The sequence below is a fragment of the Muntiacus reevesi genome, chromosome 8 (genome assembly GCF_963930625.1).
Source record: "Muntiacus reevesi chromosome 8, mMunRee1.1, whole genome shotgun sequence".
Classification (NCBI taxonomy): domain Eukaryota; kingdom Metazoa; phylum Chordata; class Mammalia; order Artiodactyla; family Cervidae; genus Muntiacus; species Muntiacus reevesi.
This window is the reverse complement of record NC_089256.1, coordinates 71,532,940-71,553,027: the sequence shown is the minus strand read 5'-3', so window position 1 is coordinate 71,553,027 and position 20,088 is coordinate 71,532,940. Positions and strand designations below refer to the sequence as shown.

General features: G+C 37.3%; 1 protein-coding gene across 1 annotated transcript in view; it reads right to left on the bottom strand.

The window, feature by feature from the left end:
• Positions 1-20,088, bottom strand: part of SPATA16 (spermatogenesis associated 16) — a 229,329-nt gene that overhangs the window by 53,046 nt on the left and 156,195 nt on the right. Inside the window, 1 exon segment of the mRNA XM_065942119.1 lies at positions 9,260-9,407. Within this exon segment, the coding sequence (XP_065798191.1) occupies positions 9,260-9,407 (148 nt within the window).

Genomic DNA, 20,088 nt, shown 5'->3' with positions numbered 1-20,088 from the left:
TGGCACAGAGCTTCTATAATGCTTGGAATTTCCTGAGTGGTAACAGATAATAGGAGTGTCTTTTGTTCTAATGAGGGTGACTCTTGGCAGTCCCCCAGAGAGTTTATGCCAGGATGGGGGCTAGTCTTAAGAGAGACCAAACCTTGATTAGAAGCTTGGAACTTTCAGCCTCATTCTTCATGCTCTGGAGATTGAACAGACTGGAGACTGAGTTAATCACCAGTGGCCAGTGATTAAACCAATCATGATGCAACCTCCATAAACCCCCCAGATGTTGGGGTTTGGAGAGCTTCTGGTTAGTGAAGTTCATGAGGTACTGGGAGAGCGGTGCACCCAGAGAGCGTGGGCGCTCCCTGAACACACACACACCCCTCTACATACCTTACTTTGCCCTATGTTTTTTCCATAAGATGTTACCAAAAAAACCCAAATGAACTTTTTGGCAAACCCAGTATCTCTTCAATTTGGCTGTTCTTGAGTTGTATCCTTTATGATAAACCAGTTGTAGTAAGTAAAGCACTTCCTGAGTACTATGAGTCATCCTGGAAAATTATAAAACCTAAATTGGGGTTTGTGGGAACCCCCAATTTATAACTTCTTGATTAGAAGTATAGGAAACCTGGGACTTGTGACTGGCATCTGAAGTGGGGGTGGGGGCAGTCTTGTGGGATAGATCCTTTAATCTGTGAGGTCTGTATTAACTCTGGATAGTTAGTACCAAAGTTGAATTGTTAAAAACCCAGTTGGTGGCTGAAAGTTAGAAAGAACAGTGGTAAAGAAAACAACCACATATTTGGTGTCAAAAGTGTTCTGAGGAAAAGGCAATCCTATATTTGGGGTCAGAAGTGAGATTTGCTAAAGTGGTTCTGGCTCATGGAAACATGTGGTTTGGGAAGAAAAAGGATGAAAGAGTGGAATTGGAGGGTGAGAAATCTTTGATCCCTAGTGGCCACTTGTGGTGTGAAACTGCAGTTGTGCTGTGATCAATTACTAAATACAAGAGTTACCCATTGTAGAGATGAATCCAATTCCTGGGAAGCTGATTCACTGGATGCATTAAGAAATACAAACTAACAAGAGAAAAGCAAAATATACAATCTTGGTTATCGTTACCTGTTACAGCTAAAATGAAATTAGAAGAGAGTTCTGAATTGGATTAATATTTACAGTCCATGGGGTTGCAAAGAATGGGACACGACTGAATGACTAACACTCATTCAGATTCAAAATGGATGGCATAGAGAGACAAAGAAATAGAAAATATAAGGAACGGCTTCAGTGATAACGGAAAATTAGATGAGTAGAGGTAACAAATGTCCAGCTAAAATTCTTCAATGAAAGAATAGCAAGGGGTAAGGACTAGTATTTTTTTAAAATGTTGACATATTTTCAGAATATATGAATTTTTCAGAATATATGCATACATGATTCCTTAGATTATGGAGCATGGTGACTTCCAGGTGAGAACAGTGTTTACGTTGGTAGGAGGTAGGGAATGGTTTGGGATTTTTCAGAGGCCAGTAGAGAGGATACCTGGAGAGCTAGCAACATTTTTTTTTTTTTACTTTATTTAACCTATAACAGTTTAGCTGAGCATTTGTTTTGTGTAAATTTAAATGTCTGTGCTATTTCACAATAAAAATGATTTAAAGAATAAATGAGAAAAGATGAATAACTTGGCTGAGGGGACTTTCTGAGTGGTCCAGTGGTTAAAAAACTGCGCTTCCAATGCAGAGGGCCCGGGTTCAATCCCTTGTCCGGTAACTAAGATCCCACATGCCAATGTGTCTTGGCCAAAAAGTAAATTTAAAAAAAAAAAAAAAAGAAAAACAAATAACTTAGATGGGGCTCTATTTTAGGTGTGAAAAGCAGTGATTATCTCTGGACCACAAGATCATCAAGAAAAGCTCCTGCCTAAAAGGTATAAGGTAACTGAGCCAAATATTAAAGCATAAGTAAATAGGACCTGAATGCCAAATATGTAAAACTGAAGGAAAAAAAGGATAATATTGCAAAATAGAAATTTCCAATTCTGTGCACAACCAACTTGTAGAGTTTAAAATTAAGAACTAGAGACATTGTTTTACATGATTGGGAGTTCAGTCTTTAGGGATTTTAATGCTCAGCTGCATGATTCATTAGATGGCAGTGCCTAATGATTAGCTATAATATTACAGAGTGGCTAGATTAGACAACATAAGTAAGTGTTTCAGGAAAAACCAAATCTTAACATGAATATTTACCTCACTGCTCCTTTACCTGCCGAAATGAGCTCAGTTTATTTTGAAATTATTATGGAGCTTTTTTTTTTTTTTTAATGTAGACTGAGGTAACAGGTGCTGTTAAGGCTGCCAAGATTGACACCAGAAAGGGATTACTCTGTTTATGAAGGAATAAACTTGGGGAGTGTATTTGGAGAGCTTAGAGAGGGAAAAGAGACTTGGAGGGAAGCTGCCATGTAAGTGTGTGCATGAGTACATCACCAGGTTTCTCTGAGCATGATGGATAAAATACCTCTGACATCTGCTTTCTGCCACGTATCTCATTCCAACCACACCACCTTGCCCCAACACACTGGTTTTTCTTAAGAGTAAAAGCTTACATTACTTCCATTTATTTTTGAATTACTGACTGGTATTTCTTTAAATGAAACATTGTTTGTCTTCGGTCAGGTCCCATAAGAAAACACATTAAGCAGGATTCATTACAGTTGCAGAGAGGTCCAGGAGAAGTGCAATCATAGAAGGCAAGAGACAGTAGATGGTGGAGACCAGAGGTGAGCAATGTTGTAACCTCCTACTGCAAAGATAAGTGGGCTGCTCACTGAGAAGTGTTGACTTTCATTAGATAGAAAAGTGCCGGAACACCACTCTTCCCATTGGGAAGACCAGCAGTTTAATATTTTAAGAACAGAGACTTTAGCCCCATATATGAGGAATTTCTTTACTTTGGGAATGATTCTCTATTTCTACAAAGAATTCTTGTGGTACAAACATGAGATGATTTATCTTTATAACCAACCTGGCTGTAACACTTTCATGATGATATTGGAGATGTAGGCTCTTTAATTCTATAATCTTTTCCATTTGATAAAGTGAGTTAGAAAGAAGAGGAAAATAGTTTAATCTTAGAAATTCTTGATCATGATAAAATTATAATATTTTGAAGAAGAAAGAATAAAATAAGGAATTTTAACTTCACAATTTAGATAGCATAAGACCGTATTATCCTTACTGGTAAATGATGACTGAACAAGAACAAGGTTATAAATTTCAGTGAAAAGCAATTTTTAAAGGTCTATTTTAAAACAATATATTATTCCTCTGAACATACATATTTACTCTTGGGAATTAAATTACATTGGAAAGGCAAAATATGACTCTATCCACCTAAGTGTTAAAGTAATTGATATCTGATCCAGAAAACTTTTCTATTAAACATTACTAAGCACAGATCCATTACTGAATATTTATTTATTTAGCAAATAAATCTTGATATTTTCATCAAGTGGAGACAGGATATGCTTATTGTATTACTTTATTATTATTAAAATACAACCATGCAAGAATAAGAACTATAGAGAATTGCATTAGTTCATTGGAATAAATGAATAAAAATCTCAAGCAAAATCTTTATAAATGAAAACATAATAATTCTAGGGCTAGTGAATTATTATTTGTTTTATAAATGCTGACTACTCTGCATGAATCAAACTAGATTTTTCCTTAAATAAGAAAAATGGATAGCTACACTGCTAAAATTCAGTCATTTTTTTCCTCCATGAGTTGTAGTACAATATAGCTCTATTATAATATAACTTTAAGATTTGGGTGGGTCTTACCACATTCCCCACATAGCAAAGAATGCACAGTGAATTCCTGAGGATATATAAGCCTGGTTGTCCAATGAGGCAGATTTGAATTTTGACCCTCCCTTATCAGTCTTGTAGAAGTTATAAGGGCAATACAGTCTCAGTGCTGCCACCGAGGGAGGCTTCCTTGGTGGCTCAGCTGGTAAAGAATCCGCCTGCAATGTGGGAGACCTGGGTTCAATCTTTGGGTTAGGAAGGTCCCCTGGAGAAGGACATGGCAACCTACTTGAGTGTTCTTGCCTGGAGAATTCCAAGGACCGGGGAGCCTGGTGGGCTACAGTCCGTGGGGTTGCAAAGAGCCGGACATAACTGAGCGACTAAGCACAGTACTGAGGGTGAAGTGAGTTTTTCTCATGATAAATCACTAATTTAGTTGGCCTATTTAATAAGAAATTAAAACTATTTAGACCTCTATGAATTTCAAAATGAGTTGTTTTTTTTTTACAGTTTTTTTTTTTTTTTTCCCTTTGCAATTTATTTTTCATGTGAAAAATCCCTGATAAGGGTGACTGTGAATTAGGGGTTAGCTAGAAAGAACACACTGCCTGGGGGATCTCTATCATGAATGCTCATCACCATCACCTCTGCCAGCTATTACTGGGCTCACAGCATTGTCACATGATTAAAGAGGAATGAACTCAATACTGTGTACGCTTAATGAAGGTGACCTGGAGTTGGGCAGAGTTTCTGAGTTGGAGGCTTGTCTGCCAGCCTCTGCTGGGAGAGCTAAATGTATTAGTCTCCAAGTTTTAATGATAATACCTACTTCTCCTGTAGAACTTTGATAGGTAAACTTTTCATCCAAGATATTCAAGGTACAGATTTTATGACCTTCATCTGCTGACTGTTGATTTAGATGACTTCTAAAACTCTTACTTGTGGTCCCAGTTTTTCCCGCTACAATGCAAACTGCGTAATTGTGTTCTATCTCCTGTGGGGCATCTGTGTCTCTCCTGAAATGTTCCCTTTCTTTGAGTGGCTACAAACACATATGTACGAGAACATCCACCTATAGTTGTTCAAGGAACGATGATTGAGTGGGAGGTGGAAGGGAATGTACACAAGCTGAGTGTTTCTGAGGATGAGTTTGACTGAACATGGAGGGATGTTTATCCTTTCTCCATTGAGTTCACATGAATTTATTGTGTACACTGTAGATGGAGTAGGAAACCACCTACTTGTTATGATGTAAGGTAGTCTGTTAGAGTTAAGTCACCTGGTTTAACAAAGAACCTCCAAATCTCAGTGATCTGAGACAAGAGAATTTGTTTTTTATTTGTGTAGGTATTCAGTGGGTTGCCTTCCATATGGTCATTCAGGGATCCAAGCTTCTTTTGCCTTGTAGCTTCTTTAGTTCTGGAGTTCCACCCATTCAGTCAGTGGCAAGGGAAAGAGAATTCTATATGGCAGAATTTTCTGGGTCAGGCCTGTGAGTGGCATATATTATTTCTATCCACATTCAAACACTGTCTGTTATTGAGTCACCAACCTCACTGAACTGTAAAGAAAGCGGGAAATGTCTTCTAGTTATGCATATAGGGGGAAAAGAAAATAGTTTGGTAAACAACTAGCTAGTCTTTGCCACTTTCAGTGGCAAGGACTTCTATTCCCAAACTGCTCTTTCATCTGTTTTCTCCTCCACCATTCTTTTAATTAGAATCAGCCTTCCATTCCACAATTTGAGCTTAGGTTTTAATTAAAATATTCTTTAGAAGAGAGGAAAAGTACAGTCCAACTTTCACCCTGAAGTATAAATGACTAGAGTCAGGTATATTGTAGCATTACCTAATATAGTGTCTGGAATATATGTACTTAGTAAATGTTCGATGACTAAATAAGTAGCTGAATATACCACTCATCTCCATTGTAGATCTTCTTGTCCTGAGGATCTTGGGATTCTGGAGCATGGAAAAAAGGATAAGAGAAATGGCAGAGTAGGACAGCAAGTTGGAGAGAGGACTCAAGTGACTTCCAGTCTCCAGGGGAGAAGAGAAAATTTCTAGAGTAGGATCTAGAATTAGCATTCTGGCAGGGAGAGGGGATCTTAGAAAGTAGCTCTTGTCTGGGCCAATTTGTGTGATAGGGTGGCTGGTGTACATATAAGAAGAATCTGCACCAGGAAGCAGTATGGGGACTCATAGAGGTGCCTTTGGGTGACCTGATGTGTCACATAAGTGAGCCCATCAGGTCTTGCTCAGACCAACGGGGCTGTCTCAAGTTGCACTAGCCATGTAATCAGCAGCTGTGCCAGCCTGCACCAGCCTTTGGAAGAGGACTGTTTCCTCACATGCCCTCAGGCTTCTGGTCTTCCCTGATTGCTCAGCAGGTACAGAACCCACCTGCAATACAGGAGACACATGTTAGATCCCTGGGTTGGGAAGATCCTCTGAAGGAGCGCATGGCAACTTGTCCCAGTATTTTAGCCTGAGGACTCTCATGGACAGAGGAGCCTGGCGGGCTACAGTCCAGTGGATCACAATGTGTTAGACTGAGCACAAGCTCAAGCAAGCACAAGCAAGAGTGTTGAAACCAGAGTAGGAGGAGAAGAAAGTCCCGTGGAAAGGGGAAAAAAATGGAGAATTAGATCAGATAATTACTGAAGAGAATCTACATTTTAGAAATGACTGGATGGGATTATGTCCCATGGGGTGAGAAAGAATACATTTTTGGCTCTGGGCAGATTAAAGGCAAGCATATGTAGGTTAAAAATAAGTCTAATGTTTGTACATATTTGCTGTGTAATTGTCCAGTTACACTGCATAACTATTTGTTGAAATAAGTAACTGAATACATTTTTGGCAACATAGAAGCTTCTTAAATTCTATCAAAGCAGATGAAAGGAGAATCCTGGGGCTTCCCCAGTGGATCAGTGGTAAAGAATCCACATGCCAATGCAGGAGACACAGGAGGTGAGGGTTTGACCCCTGGGTTGGCAAGATCTTCAGAGGAGGAGGAAATGACAGTCCACTTGACTATTCTGGAAAATTCCATGGACAGAGGAGCCTGGTAGGGTACATTCCGTAGCGTTGCAAAGAGTCAGTTGTGACTGAGCATGTTTGCCACAACAAAACACTATTCTTCTAGGCCCTATCTTTCTTTGTATGACTCACTGTCTAGCTACTGCCTTTGGCTACTGATACCTGCCCACATCATCACTCTGCACCTCTTGTGAGAAATATACAGAAGCTAAAGACCACAAGTGACCTCCTCTTTTCCTCACCTTGGAATTACTTGAGGGGAAAAAAAAAAGAGATGCCACTAAGACTTGCACATATGGTTAGTAATAGTGGTTTCACCATCATTCCAGCAAGAGCTTTGGAGACACCTTTTAATCAGTGCAACAGAGGCAAATGATGCATGTCATCAATGTAACAGTCTGTTAACCCAAAGTACCCATCATACAGAGCAAAGAACCCAACCAGTCCTTATGAAATTTAAAATTCAAGATCGCCTTCTCTGCCTCCCCTTCTCCTTCAGAGACTGCATCTTTTCTCTCTCTGTTCTCATACAGCACTGTCACAATCTGGCAATTAGTAATTATAAAATAATAGAAACAATCATCAGTAACTTATAATTATCTTCTCTTCCATAGTATAAGATTCTTTAGCAAGAATCGCCTTGCCAACAAATCATAATTCATCTTGATAACAAGTTTGATGGAGTTACATGAGATATGAATCTGGCTCATTAATGTTATTATTGTTTTTAAATCCTCAGTGGCAACAGTGTTTCCTAAGTATTAATTAATCTTCATAACTTCTCTGTGAAGTAGGTTAAATATAACTAAATTTATTCTACCAGTAGAGAAATTGGCAAATCGTGATCTCCTCAATGAATCTTTCTTTATTACCAATAGATCTGAGAGCAGATGTGGAAGTAACTGAATCTTATCAATTTTCCATGATATGAGATTGACATAATTTGTCAATTGCTTGCTCTTGATTTCACTCTTTTCCTCCCCAAAGCCCTCTGAAGATATCCATAACAAAATGATGTGATTTGTAACAATTAGCAAAAATTGTAAGTTCTGAAATATTTTTATCTACTTTCATAAAAATGCTCAAATTAAGTAAATTAGCATCAGTGGTCATTATAGCGTGTGATTTCTTCTCTATCTATGCCTTCAGATTTTCATTGTTCCTTAAGGTTTTACTGGTTATATCTTTAAAATATCTTTTTTTTCTGAAGAGCTTGCGGCATTGTGGAAGAAACAGATTCCATAGGACCTAAAGTTAATGCTTTCATCCCATTTTGGCTTCTATCAGATGGAAATAAGGTACCTCAATGCAACGACATGGATTCAAATCCAAGGCTCGCTGCCACTGATGTGGTGGTTTTCTGCTTATCTTTGGAAAAACTCTTTGTTTCTTCTGGTTACCATTTTCTCATTTCTACATGAGAATCATCTTAGTCACTTAAGTTATGAGAGTAACAAGAGATAATGTATGTTGAGTAGCCAACACCTTAAAAGCAATCACTAATGGAGAATATTATTAATCATATAAATCAGTGATTTGGCTCCAAAACCCAAACAAAAGGAGTGCAGGGGGCTTAACAGGAAGATACAATATTAGGTGTATGTACTTAGGGATTATGCTTAACATGGTAGTCATTGTTGATGGGCTTTTAATTTTGGAAGTAACAAAATGGTCTTTAATATTGTTTTGAGTCAATGATTTAAAGACAGTAAAACAGCAATGACAAAAGCTTTTGACAACTCTTAGTATCTTAGATAACTAGATATTTCTATCTCCATTAGGGGTTGGTTCTTAATTTAACACAAGAAAATTCTTAATTTAGAATAACATTTGGAACATAGTAGAAAGTATTGAATGAATAAAAGTAATTGGCTTCCAGAGAGAAAAAGAGCAAAAAAGAATACCACCAGTGTTGTGTTCTTTGTATACACTTGACTTCCAGATTTCCTTTGGATACCAGTGGCTGAAGAACATTAAAAAAAAAGAAAAAAAAGGGGGCATTTGAGGTATGAGATAGATGGAGCAAGGAAAATAGAAGGGACTGGAGAAAAAGTTTCATCTTCAGGAAAGTACTAGAATCACCTAGTCTACTGATGAAGAATATGAAAAAAGGTGACATCTTACACAAGTTACTCCTTCCTTTTTTTTTTTTTTTTTTATAATCTTAGAGTTTCTAAGTGTTACCTCTCCTCTTAAAAAAAAGAAACATGACCGATGACACAAGGGATATTACACTAGACCTATAAGGCTAGCTCTACATAAAACCTAGAAATAGCTTTCTATTTCAACTCAACAGATTAATAAAAAAAAAAAATCCTTAGAAAAAAATAACAAAAGTCAGAAACATCCCTGTATCTGTTTTTTATGGAAATAAAGTGTCAACTGATACTTTGAAGATACTGATTCTTACCTGTGTAGATATACTCTACGTATGCAGGATGAATTTTTGTGAAAACTTCTTTTACTTTTTCTATTTTATCAGCTCTGATTTTTGTTGCAAATGGTGTGTACATAACTGAGAAAGATTCCGCTCTGGTGATGGCTTCTTCAATCATGGCCTAAGAGGAAACAAATAACCCATTTGGCATCAATAGCAATATATGACTTTTTAAGAATGTAAAAAAAATATAATTACCTTTATGGATGATTTAAAAATCTATATACTGTACTGCAGAGATAACATTTTGGTCTTGAATATTCATTAGAATGAACTTTTAATTAGTTCTGGAAATACTATTCCATATTACGAAAACCAATTAAATGGAGAAAGTTTGTAAACAGACACCTCTAAAGTGAGCTTGCTTTAAGATAAAAATAAAAATTCTATTTTCTGAGGTGTCATTTTTAACTTGGTCTGAAACATCAAATTCTTAAATCTAATATAATTATCTTATGAACAGACACTGATAAGCAATTTGTTCTTTAAAAAAGTAATTAAAAGATCTAGATTTAAGTATTGTCTATAAATAACCTGACAAGCTAGACAAACTATGTTTTTCTTCTTCCAATATCTAGCAAAGTCGTTTGGAGGTATAAAAAAAAACCTTTCTCAATTCCCTCCTAGCAAAGCTTTCCTTCCCTGCAGATCACAACGGTCGAGCCATTTGAGATGAATTCAGCCTATTTAAGAATCTCTTTAAATTTTCTTTGTTCATGTATGGTACCATTCTTGATAAAGCTTGTCATCACTCCGAGCTTCCTGTTTTAACAAGGTCCATTACTATTTGAAACAGACCAAAAGGGAAGTTATGTGAAGTTTTAAAAAGGAATTTATTCCTTTCCTACAACTTTTCCTTCTAACAAGCCTTGACAATTGAATAAAAAGTGGAACTGTCTGTAGTTATCTCATTTTTCTGAAAATAGCATAAAAGAATATTATAAAAATCCATATATACTTATAGGAATAGCTTTTCCCCTGACAACTCAGAGTGTCAACAACCAATAAGGAAAAATAATAGATTTGAAGTTTCCAACAAAGAAAATCATTTAACAAACAGCAACTTTATTATTACTGGCATGGTGTATTGTTAAACAAGTTTTAGGCTAATATTAAACTCAGTAAGGAGTTGGTTTTAAACGGAGAGACTGAATTTAACTTGTTGATATCCTACTTCATTCCTCAGTGACTCCAAATGGCCCCTATGATCAGTTTTCTAACTTACAACTTAAATTTGTCATGGGGCAAATTTCTGAATGGCTGGAGGAAAGAACTTGTCCACAACACTGTCCTTTCCAGGTTTGATGAACTGGAAGGGGGAACAAAGAATATGATTGTGATGCCAAATCCGGAGCCAGCACTTAGATGGAGGTAGCCATGGATTACGAAGCAGTTGATTCTGAGGGTGCAGCAGGTCTGGATGCTGAGGCCTGGATGCTACGATGGAAGGCTTACAAAGGGCAATGCAGGCAGCAGGTCTGGAATTCAGAGATGTGGATTAAGAACTCAAGCTGTTTAGGTACCAGGTTCTGGCCTTCCAACAAAAATAAACATCCTTTATATTGGGTAGGGGAATATTTTCTCCAGCTTCATGTTTTGTTGTTCATTGCTGGAACATGGAATATGCTGGAATATTTTTATTGGTTCAGCTAATTCTGGGATGGCCTGTCCAGACCAAGAATGTTAGTAGTTGTACCTGGATTCATGTGGAGTGACATGCCGAAGAAGGAAGCTGTTCTAGACCTCAGTTCTAAGGCCTTGATCTGCCTTCACTGACTTTTGTAGGCTCCTAGTTCCTGTATGAGTTTGCTAGGGCCACCATAACAAAGTTTCACAGACTGGGTGGCTGAAGCAACATAAATTAATTTTATCATAGTTCCAGTGGCTAAGTCTGAGATCCAGGTGTTTATTTCTTTTTAGACCTCTCTCTTTGGCTAGTAAATGGCCAGGTACTTTCTCCTGTGTTTTCACATGTTTCTCCCTCTGTGTGTGTCTGTATTCTAATCTCCTCTTATAAGAACACTGGTCATATGGATTATTGTTGCTCAGTCACCCAGTCATGTCTGACACCATGGACTGCAGCACACCAGGCCTCCCTGTCCCTCACCACTTCCTGGAATTTGCCCAAGTTCGTATCAATTGCATAGTGATGCCATCCAGCCATCTCATACTCTGACACCCTCTTCTTCTGCCCTTCATCTTTCCCAGCATCAGGGATTTTTCCAAAGAGTTGGCTGTTTGCATCAGATGTCCAAAATAGTGGAACTTCAGCTTCAGGACTAGCCCTTCCAATGAGTATTCAGGCTTGATTTCCTTTAAGGTTGACTGGTTTGATCTCCTTGCTGTCCAAGGAACTCTCAGGAGTCTTCCCCAGCACCACAGTTTGAAGGCATCAGTTTTTGGCATTTAGCCTTCTTTATGAACCAACTCTCACATCTGTACATGACTACTGGAAAAACCATAGCTTTGACTATGTGGACCTTTGTTGGCAAAGTGATGTTTCTGCTTTTTAATATGCTGTCTAGGTTTATCATAGCTTTTCTTCCAAGGAGCTACTGTCTTTTAATTTCATGGCTGCAGTCACCTTCTGGAATGATTTAAGAGTCCAAGAAAATGAAATCTGTCACTATTTCCACTGTTTCCCTGTCTATTTGCCATGAAGTGATGGGACTGGATGCCATGATCTTAGATTTTTGAATGTTGAGGTTTAAGCCGGCCTTTTCACTCTTCTCTTTCATCAAGAGGCTTTTTAGTTCCTCTTCACTTTCTGCCATTAGAGTGGTATTATCTGCATATTTGAGGTTGTTGATGTTTCTCCCACCTGTCTTGATTCCAGCTTATAACTCATCCAGCTGGGCATTTCTCATGATGTTAAACAAACAGGAGACAACAGACAGGCCTGTCATAGTCTTCCCAATTTTGAACCAGCCCAGTTCTAACTGTTGCTTTTTGACCAGCAAACAGATTTCTCAGGAGATAGGTATGATGGTCTGGTATTCCCATCTCTTTAAGAGCTTTCCACAGTTTGTTGTGATCTACACAGTCAAAGGCTTTATATTGGATTAAATCCCATTTAAAGACCTCATTTTAACTTAATTACCTTTTTAAAGACCCTATTTACAAATACAATCACCATCTACAGCCTGGGGTTAGGACTAGCATATGAATTTTGTTGGGGGCATGGTTCAGCCCATAACACTTCCTAACATCCAAGTAGCCTTTCTGGTGGTCTCTCTGAATATCTTGGTGAAGGATATGTTGCTTTAAATTCTGGATCAAATAATTTTAGTGAAGGTGTTTAATCCTCTACTTTGCTCTCAGAAAGGTATTAACAGTATCCCAGTAAGGCCAAGACAGAAGAAAACACTCTCTCCATCCGTTTCTCTTCCATCTGCTGGCAGCTTAAGTGATGCTGGCAGAATAGCTTTGCTAAGCCATCGCACAGCAGGACAGGAAGACTCTTGCCCGAGAGCCTACACCAGCTTTGTTTTTGCAAGTGGCAGAAGAGTGGTTTTCATATGACAGTTTGATCTGCTTAAGGCACTGTGCTCTTGGCTTAATGCTCAAGACATGACATTCAGGCTCTCACAGTGTTCTCCACTCAGGGGGGTATATGCTGGAGTGTGGCCTCCCTCTCTCTTCACTCAGAGTCAATGGAATTGGGGTTCTTTTGTGGCTTCTGCTCTCCATCTTGAAGATGAGTAAAGAAGTGAGTGAGTGAGCAGAGTGTGTAAGAATAAAGTTGAACTTTCGATGGAGACACTTTCTCAGATGAAATTACTAGAGCCCCAAGAAGAAATATTGCAATGTAATTTTAAATATATATTTACATGTAAAGTTTTAAACACATATACTTAAAATATAAGTGTGCACACACATATGTAACATTTCTGGTATAGTGTTGACTAATTTATTTGTGAAGTAGTCTAGAAAAATTTAGCTTTAAAATACCTATTATTATTATTATTATTTAAAATAGTGGGAATTTTTTATTGTTTTTGGTTGGGCACCAAAATATCAGGTTTTCGCTTTGTGATGGTAGTAATTTAATAATTTAGAATTGGGTGAAGTAGGTGACACTGGTGGTAAAGAATCTGCCTACAACGCAGGAGCTGTAGGAGATGTGAGTTTGATCCCTGGGCGGGGAAGATCCCCTGGAGAAGGAAATGGCAACCACTCCAGTATTCTTTCCTGGAAAATTCCATGGACAGAGAAGCCTGGCGGGCTATAGTCATGGAGTCGCAAAGAGTGAGCAATGGCTTAGTGACTAAGCACATAGTTTATTTACAATGTTGTATTTCTGCTGTACAGTAAAGTGATTCACTTATATATATATATATATATATATATATATATATATATATATGTATATATATACATTTTTTTCCATTTTCTTTTCCACTGTGGTTTATCTCAGGGTATTGAATATAGTTCCCTGTGTTATACAGTAGGACCTTGCTGTTTATCCATTCACTATTATACTAGTTCACATCTGCTGATCTCAAACTCCCAATCCATTCCACCCCACACCTTCTGCCCGCAGCAGTCACAGGTCTGTTCTCTATGTGAGTCTGTTTCTGTTTCATAGATAAGTGTGTGTGTACATATATATATATATATAATTTACTTATTTGTTTATTTTTGGCTGTGCTGTGTCTTTACTGCTGCATGCAGACAGCTGTCTTCATTTTCTCTAGTTGTGGAGAGTACAGGGTACCCTAGTTGCTGTGTGCAGGTTTCTCACTGTGGTGGTTTCTCTTGTTGCAAAGCATGGGCTCCAGGGTTCGTGGGCTTCCATATTGTGGCGTGTGGGCTCAGTACTTCTGCCTCCTGGGCTCTGGAGCACAGGTTCAATAGTTTTGGCACATGGGCTCAGTTCCTCCGTAGCTTGTGGGATCTTTCTGGACCAGGGATCAGACTCATGTCTCTGGCATTGACAGGTGGATTTTTCACCACTGAGCCACCAGGGAAGTCCTGTGTCATATTTTAGATTCCAGATATTAGTGATATCTTGTGGAATTTGGCTTTCTCTTTCTGACTTACTTAATGTTATAATCTCTAGGTCCACCGATATTGCTGCAAATGGCATTATTTCATTATTTTTTATGGCCAAGTAGTATTCCGTTGTATATATGTACCACATCTTTATCCATTCATCTGTTGATGGGCATTTAGTTTGCTTCCATGTCCTGCCTGTTGTGAATAGTGCTACTGTGAGCATAGGGGTGGATGTATCTTTTGGAATTGCAGCTTTGTTTGAATATATGCCCAGGAGTGGGATTGCTAGATCATATGGCAACTTTATTTTTAGTTTTTTGAGGAACCTCCATACTTTTCTCCATAGTGGCTGCACCAATTTACATTTCCACTATTTCCAATGTAGAAGAGTTTTCTCGTCTCCGTATCTTCATCATTATTTATTGTTTGTAGATTTTAATGAATAATCTAATGTGGGCAAACTGAAGATTTCAAATGCAAAAATTTTTTTAAAACTGGGATATTTTATAATAATGATAGATAATAAAATATAAATTTTATTTTTTACCACCAAAGATTTTCCTTGGTTTTGAAAGTAAGGAGATGAGAAATTGAAGCTTGTAAAAAAAAAAAAGTGCACTGAAAATGAAGGGAGATTTCAAATGGTTGTTTTTAACTTGACAAAGATTTTCTGCAATTATGTCATTCTTTCCCAATGTGTGAGGTTTTCTGATGTCAATAAATGTCACACGTGTGCAGAGAATGAGGAGCACAATCATTTTGCACAATCAGTTTGCATGATCTGCTGTTGTGTGCATTGCTATTAATTTTGCTTTCTTTGCTGCTACACAAAAGAAGCTTTGAAATTAGGTGTTCACATTTGGGAGTCCTAATAATTCTCTATTGTTATCTTCATGTTATCAGGTTTTAAAGCTTATAGTTATACAAACCAAGAGTGTATGTGGGCAGCTCACTTCCTCTACAAACAGTAACATAATAATTTCTCCTTATACTTTAGCTAAACAAAAAGAGCATTTGCTACTTCAGAAATCAACTTGCCCAGGATAATTGTAAACCAAGGAAGACCTGGAGAGATAGGGAAGAGAGATACTTCATCAAGAATAAAGGAAAAGCAATCGAAGTAGTGGAAAAAGATGACTAGCGAAAAAGAAATGAAACAATTTATCTCCTTCTTCTAAATCCAAGTGGGTTGATTCTTCCTGGTAAATTTTTAAGGGACTTAAAGCACCCAAGATAAATCTTGTAGTAATCATAAACCTCAGACATTTCCAGGATGATGGGATTATAAAAATTTCCCCCCTTTTTGCTGGAGAATTTGGATAAATTGTAACCTTTTAACTATGTGTCCAATGATGGTGGTTCAGGGAGTAGAATTCCTGTCACTGCTAATTAGAAAATGTGATAAAGTTATTATAGATTATTATCAAATTATTCCTTTAATGTTCCCATTATCAGGGTTGACCATAATTGTAGTAAATTGCTTTACTTACAGGATTAAATCTGGAAGGAATCTTGGGAATTTTCCAGTTCAATTCACTGAATTGCAGATGGCTTAAGTGACTTGGAGAGGCATAATTGACTTTTCTAAGGATTAACAGCTTTTTAATTTTATAGAATTTAGAATTAGGTTTTCAAATATTATATTTCACATTCTCTTTGGAAAATTATGTTATTTCCTCAGCTTTATCCTTGCGTTTAAAAACAGTCATAATAGATATAGCATCTTAAATTCTGAAGTATTTAATTTAGTTTTGCAGTATATGTGAGTGCTACAGAACTTTAGAACAAATATATAGATCTGTCTATCTTCCTACCTACTTACCTACCCATCTCCTGGACACCTCGTTAGGCATTTTCCCTTGTAGTTAGGTGTGGCCATGTGGCTGAGTGCGGGCCAGTGGAATGTAGGCGGGAATGATATTCTTTCCGAGTTTAGCCCATAAAACTTGCCTGGTATGATCTATTTCTTTCCTTATCAGCTACCTAGAGAGGAGGACTCCCAGGATGTGGATGAAGATGGAGCTACAGGGTGGAAGGAGGATGGGTTCTCCTGTTGCTGGCTGGAGGACAATCAGCCAGGAACACCCACATTGGACTGTGCTGTAAGTGAGAAGTCAACATTTATTAAGTTACTGGAATTTTGGAGGTTTTTAAAAAATAATTTAATGTATGTATTTATTTTATTTTTTGGCTGTGCTGGGTCTTCGTTGCTACGGCTTCCCTCTAGTTGCAGCGAGCAGGGGCTGCTCTCTAGTTGCGGTGTGCCGGCTTATCATTGTGGCAGCTTCTCTTGTTGAGGAGCACAGGCTCCAGGGTGCATGGGCTCAGTAGATGTGTCTCGCAGGTTCAATAGTTGTGGTGGATGGACTTACTTGCTCCATGGCATAAGGGATCTTCCCGGACCAGGGATTGAACCCATGCCTTCTGCTTTGGCAGGTGGATTCTTTACCGTGGATCCACCAGGGACGCCCTGGAGTTGTTTGTTGTAGTAGTTAGTCTACCTTAATACACAAACACTATTAAAGGAAAATTGGAATCTCTCTCATAATCCCTTTTTTCTACTAAGTCTTATGTGTTATTAAAAAAACTAAAGGAAAAAGATTTTTAAGATGAAATAGCTTCTCATTTAGCAGTGTGATAAATGTTTTTATATATCTTAGGCTTTAGTTTTCCTAAAGTCCATCTAAGTAAGTGGATTCATCCTAGTGGATGAATATTATGATTGTATTGTTTCATCTTCAGTTGATACTATTAGATTCAAAGGAACCAATGCTATATTTGAAAGTTATAAATGATTGAGATGGGAATTTTTAGTCCTTAGTGGTTAATATGGCTCTTTGTTATTATAATGATGAAATTTGGAATGATACCTAGGATTTTCTAGAAAACAGAAAAATAAAATTGTTAAGCAATATTTTTCAAACTTAATCCTTATTAAATACATATGAATTTAATTCAAAAGACTTCAACTTTCTTGAAATTTAGATTTAATCTAGAGAGTAGATTTTCTTACAGAGAAGAATATCTTGCCTTGAGACTTACCTATAAACTACTTCATAGTATCATTTAGAAACTAGCCAGGATTGAAATTTTTATGATAATTTTATTAATATAATGATATGTCAGAAAAAAATATATAAGTTTGCCCTGCCCTGATAATCAACATTTTAATGAAGAAATATTGCCTTGGATTTATGAGAGTTCTTTTATTAAGCAACCTTCACTGTAAGTTGTGTATTTTTCTAGCATAAAGGAATATTTGGCAGCTTTTCCATTACATTTATTAGCTCAGAGATATGAACATTGTAAATATCTTCATGCAATTTAAATATAAGTATTTAAATTTTTATTTGTGTTTTCTGGAAATTACCAAATATTGTATGAACAGGTTATTTGTAGCAAGGAAAGCACATTTTATATAGCAGCTTTGAATTCTCTACTTTGCAACCTGTCTTGTTTAAAACAGTCACAATAACTACCATTTTAAATTCTGAAATATTTACTTAGTTTTGCAGTGTATGTGAGTGCTATAGGATTTTAGAACATATAACTATATATGTATATGTATCCACATATTGTGTGTGTAAATGTATTCCACTATTCATTGTCCAGTCTGGTTAGGTTTAAGGTTTTGATTATATATACGCCTCCATTAGCTGAATAACTTCAGCACTTAGTGGCCAAAATTTACCCTGTATTTGTTTTTAATCATTTATATTTCATAGGAAACTTTTATTTCCATGCCTCTTCAGCATGAAACAAAAGAGAAGGAAGGGATGTAAGATATTATTTTAAGATCATTCAACTTTATAACCAAGGAAACTGAGGCTCTTGTTAGTTCTGGTGACTCAACTTGCAGTCACAAAATTAGAGATGGAAGTAAGACAAGAACACACGTCTCTGGAACCAGTGCTTTCTCTTACACTGAGAGAATTTTTATCTTTGTAAGTAGATTATTTCCTAGAATTATAAGATCAAGTATTGCTTTCATTTCCTTTTTTCATGACTGTTTTATTCATGTCATCAAAGACAAGGATAATTTGACTCTGATGCTGACAAAGAAATAAATGGACCACATTAAGACTAAACCAGGTCAAGTTCCACTGCACAACAATAATCCTAACATAAAGTATTCATCCTTCACTCCTACTGGCCACAGTGAGAGTGTTTTGTCTACAGGCTGCTGATTAGATTTAGGATACACTATCAATTAGCATGCCTTTCTCAAAGAGAAACATTTACAGAAATTAAATGAAAGGCTTCTTAATGGAGAAGTCAATAATGTGCTTGGGTTGGTCTAACTTATTTAATGGCAAAGCACATATAATTTGTAAATAGAATATAAAGTATGTTCTTGTACTAAAGACCCTGAATAATTTTCTGCTTGCACATTAGAGAAACACCACCAGCTGATAGAAACTCAGAGCTACAAGTGTGGCTTTCAGCAGCCTCCAGACTGTTTGGGATGCCACACAGCTTTTATTCTTGATGACTTAAAATGAATCACCAAAAGGTATCACATGAATACATAGCTGTATTACAGGTCATTATTTCATTACTGGGTATTACTAATGAACTTTAGCTCGTGTGTTCAGTGGTAGCTGCCAGCATGGTTTGGAACCCTTTTTTGTTGTTGTATGTTTCATCTTTATGCTTCATTTAGTTGTATGAAAGTAGGTGTTCCTTTCCCTAACCTATGTATGTTTTTTGATGATACTTCTTGACTGGTGTTTCACAGCTGATTAATGGTGACATGGGGACAAGAACTTGGTAACGGGGTTTCCAGGCTTGTACTGCTCTTTACCTATATATATATATATATATATATATATATATATATTTCTTTTTATCTCTTGGGCCACTATAAGAGATAACTTTGAGTGGAAAAGTCAAGGACACCCTTGAAAAAAAGGTATATTGTAGAAGGTGAAAGAATCCAAGGATGTTTAACTTGGGGACAAGACATCGGTTATATGAACTGACTCTGCCACCAGAGTACAACCTGCTCTTGGGCTCTGCCTATGTAGATTTCTGTTTAATTCGCTGATAAACATGGAAAACTCATCTTTACTATTTGAATATGTTCCTGTACCTTGGCTGAGTGCTGTAGATAAACTATTCTGTTTATTTGTTGGGTCAGCACTGGAACATAAGCATTATCACCCCACTTTAAAGAGGAGAAAACCGCACTCTTTACCTGTTATAACACGCAGTAGTTCACACTGCTACTTTCTGACAGAGTTGGGATTCAAGCCAGTTGTGTATCAGTCAAGAGCCTTGTGTTCTGAGCCATTTATGCCATGTGGGCTCATCAGTGAAGCGTGTAGCCCCATTTGGCATTAAGATAGGATTATAAATATGAGAACCCTTAGTAGAAGGGAAAAACATTTTAGCAGAGCCTTCCAATGAAAAAACTACTTGTCTTGGGAGCTAATAGCTCCATGGCCCTGGAAGACTTAGGAGGGATTTTGATGTTGGAATCCAGTAATAGGGATCACAATGCCAAGCAGAGATGTGTTTTTATTGTGCTGGAGTCTAGTACTCAAAGGAGTAGACTTTGGGTGGACTCCTCATCCTGGTAATTTCTTTCCTCCCTCAAGTTTCACCCTTGCCTGGGTACCATACATGTATTCTTTTTCATTCTTTTATCTTTCGTTTGACTTTCATTAATCTTTTCTGGGCTGTAGCTCCTCACAGAGGGCCTTATGGTTTAGAAGACAACAGGTTGCAGGAAGATGATTAATATGGGGCAAGTGTCCTTCTATATGGGCTTCCCAGGTGGCTCAGATGGTAGGGAATCTGCC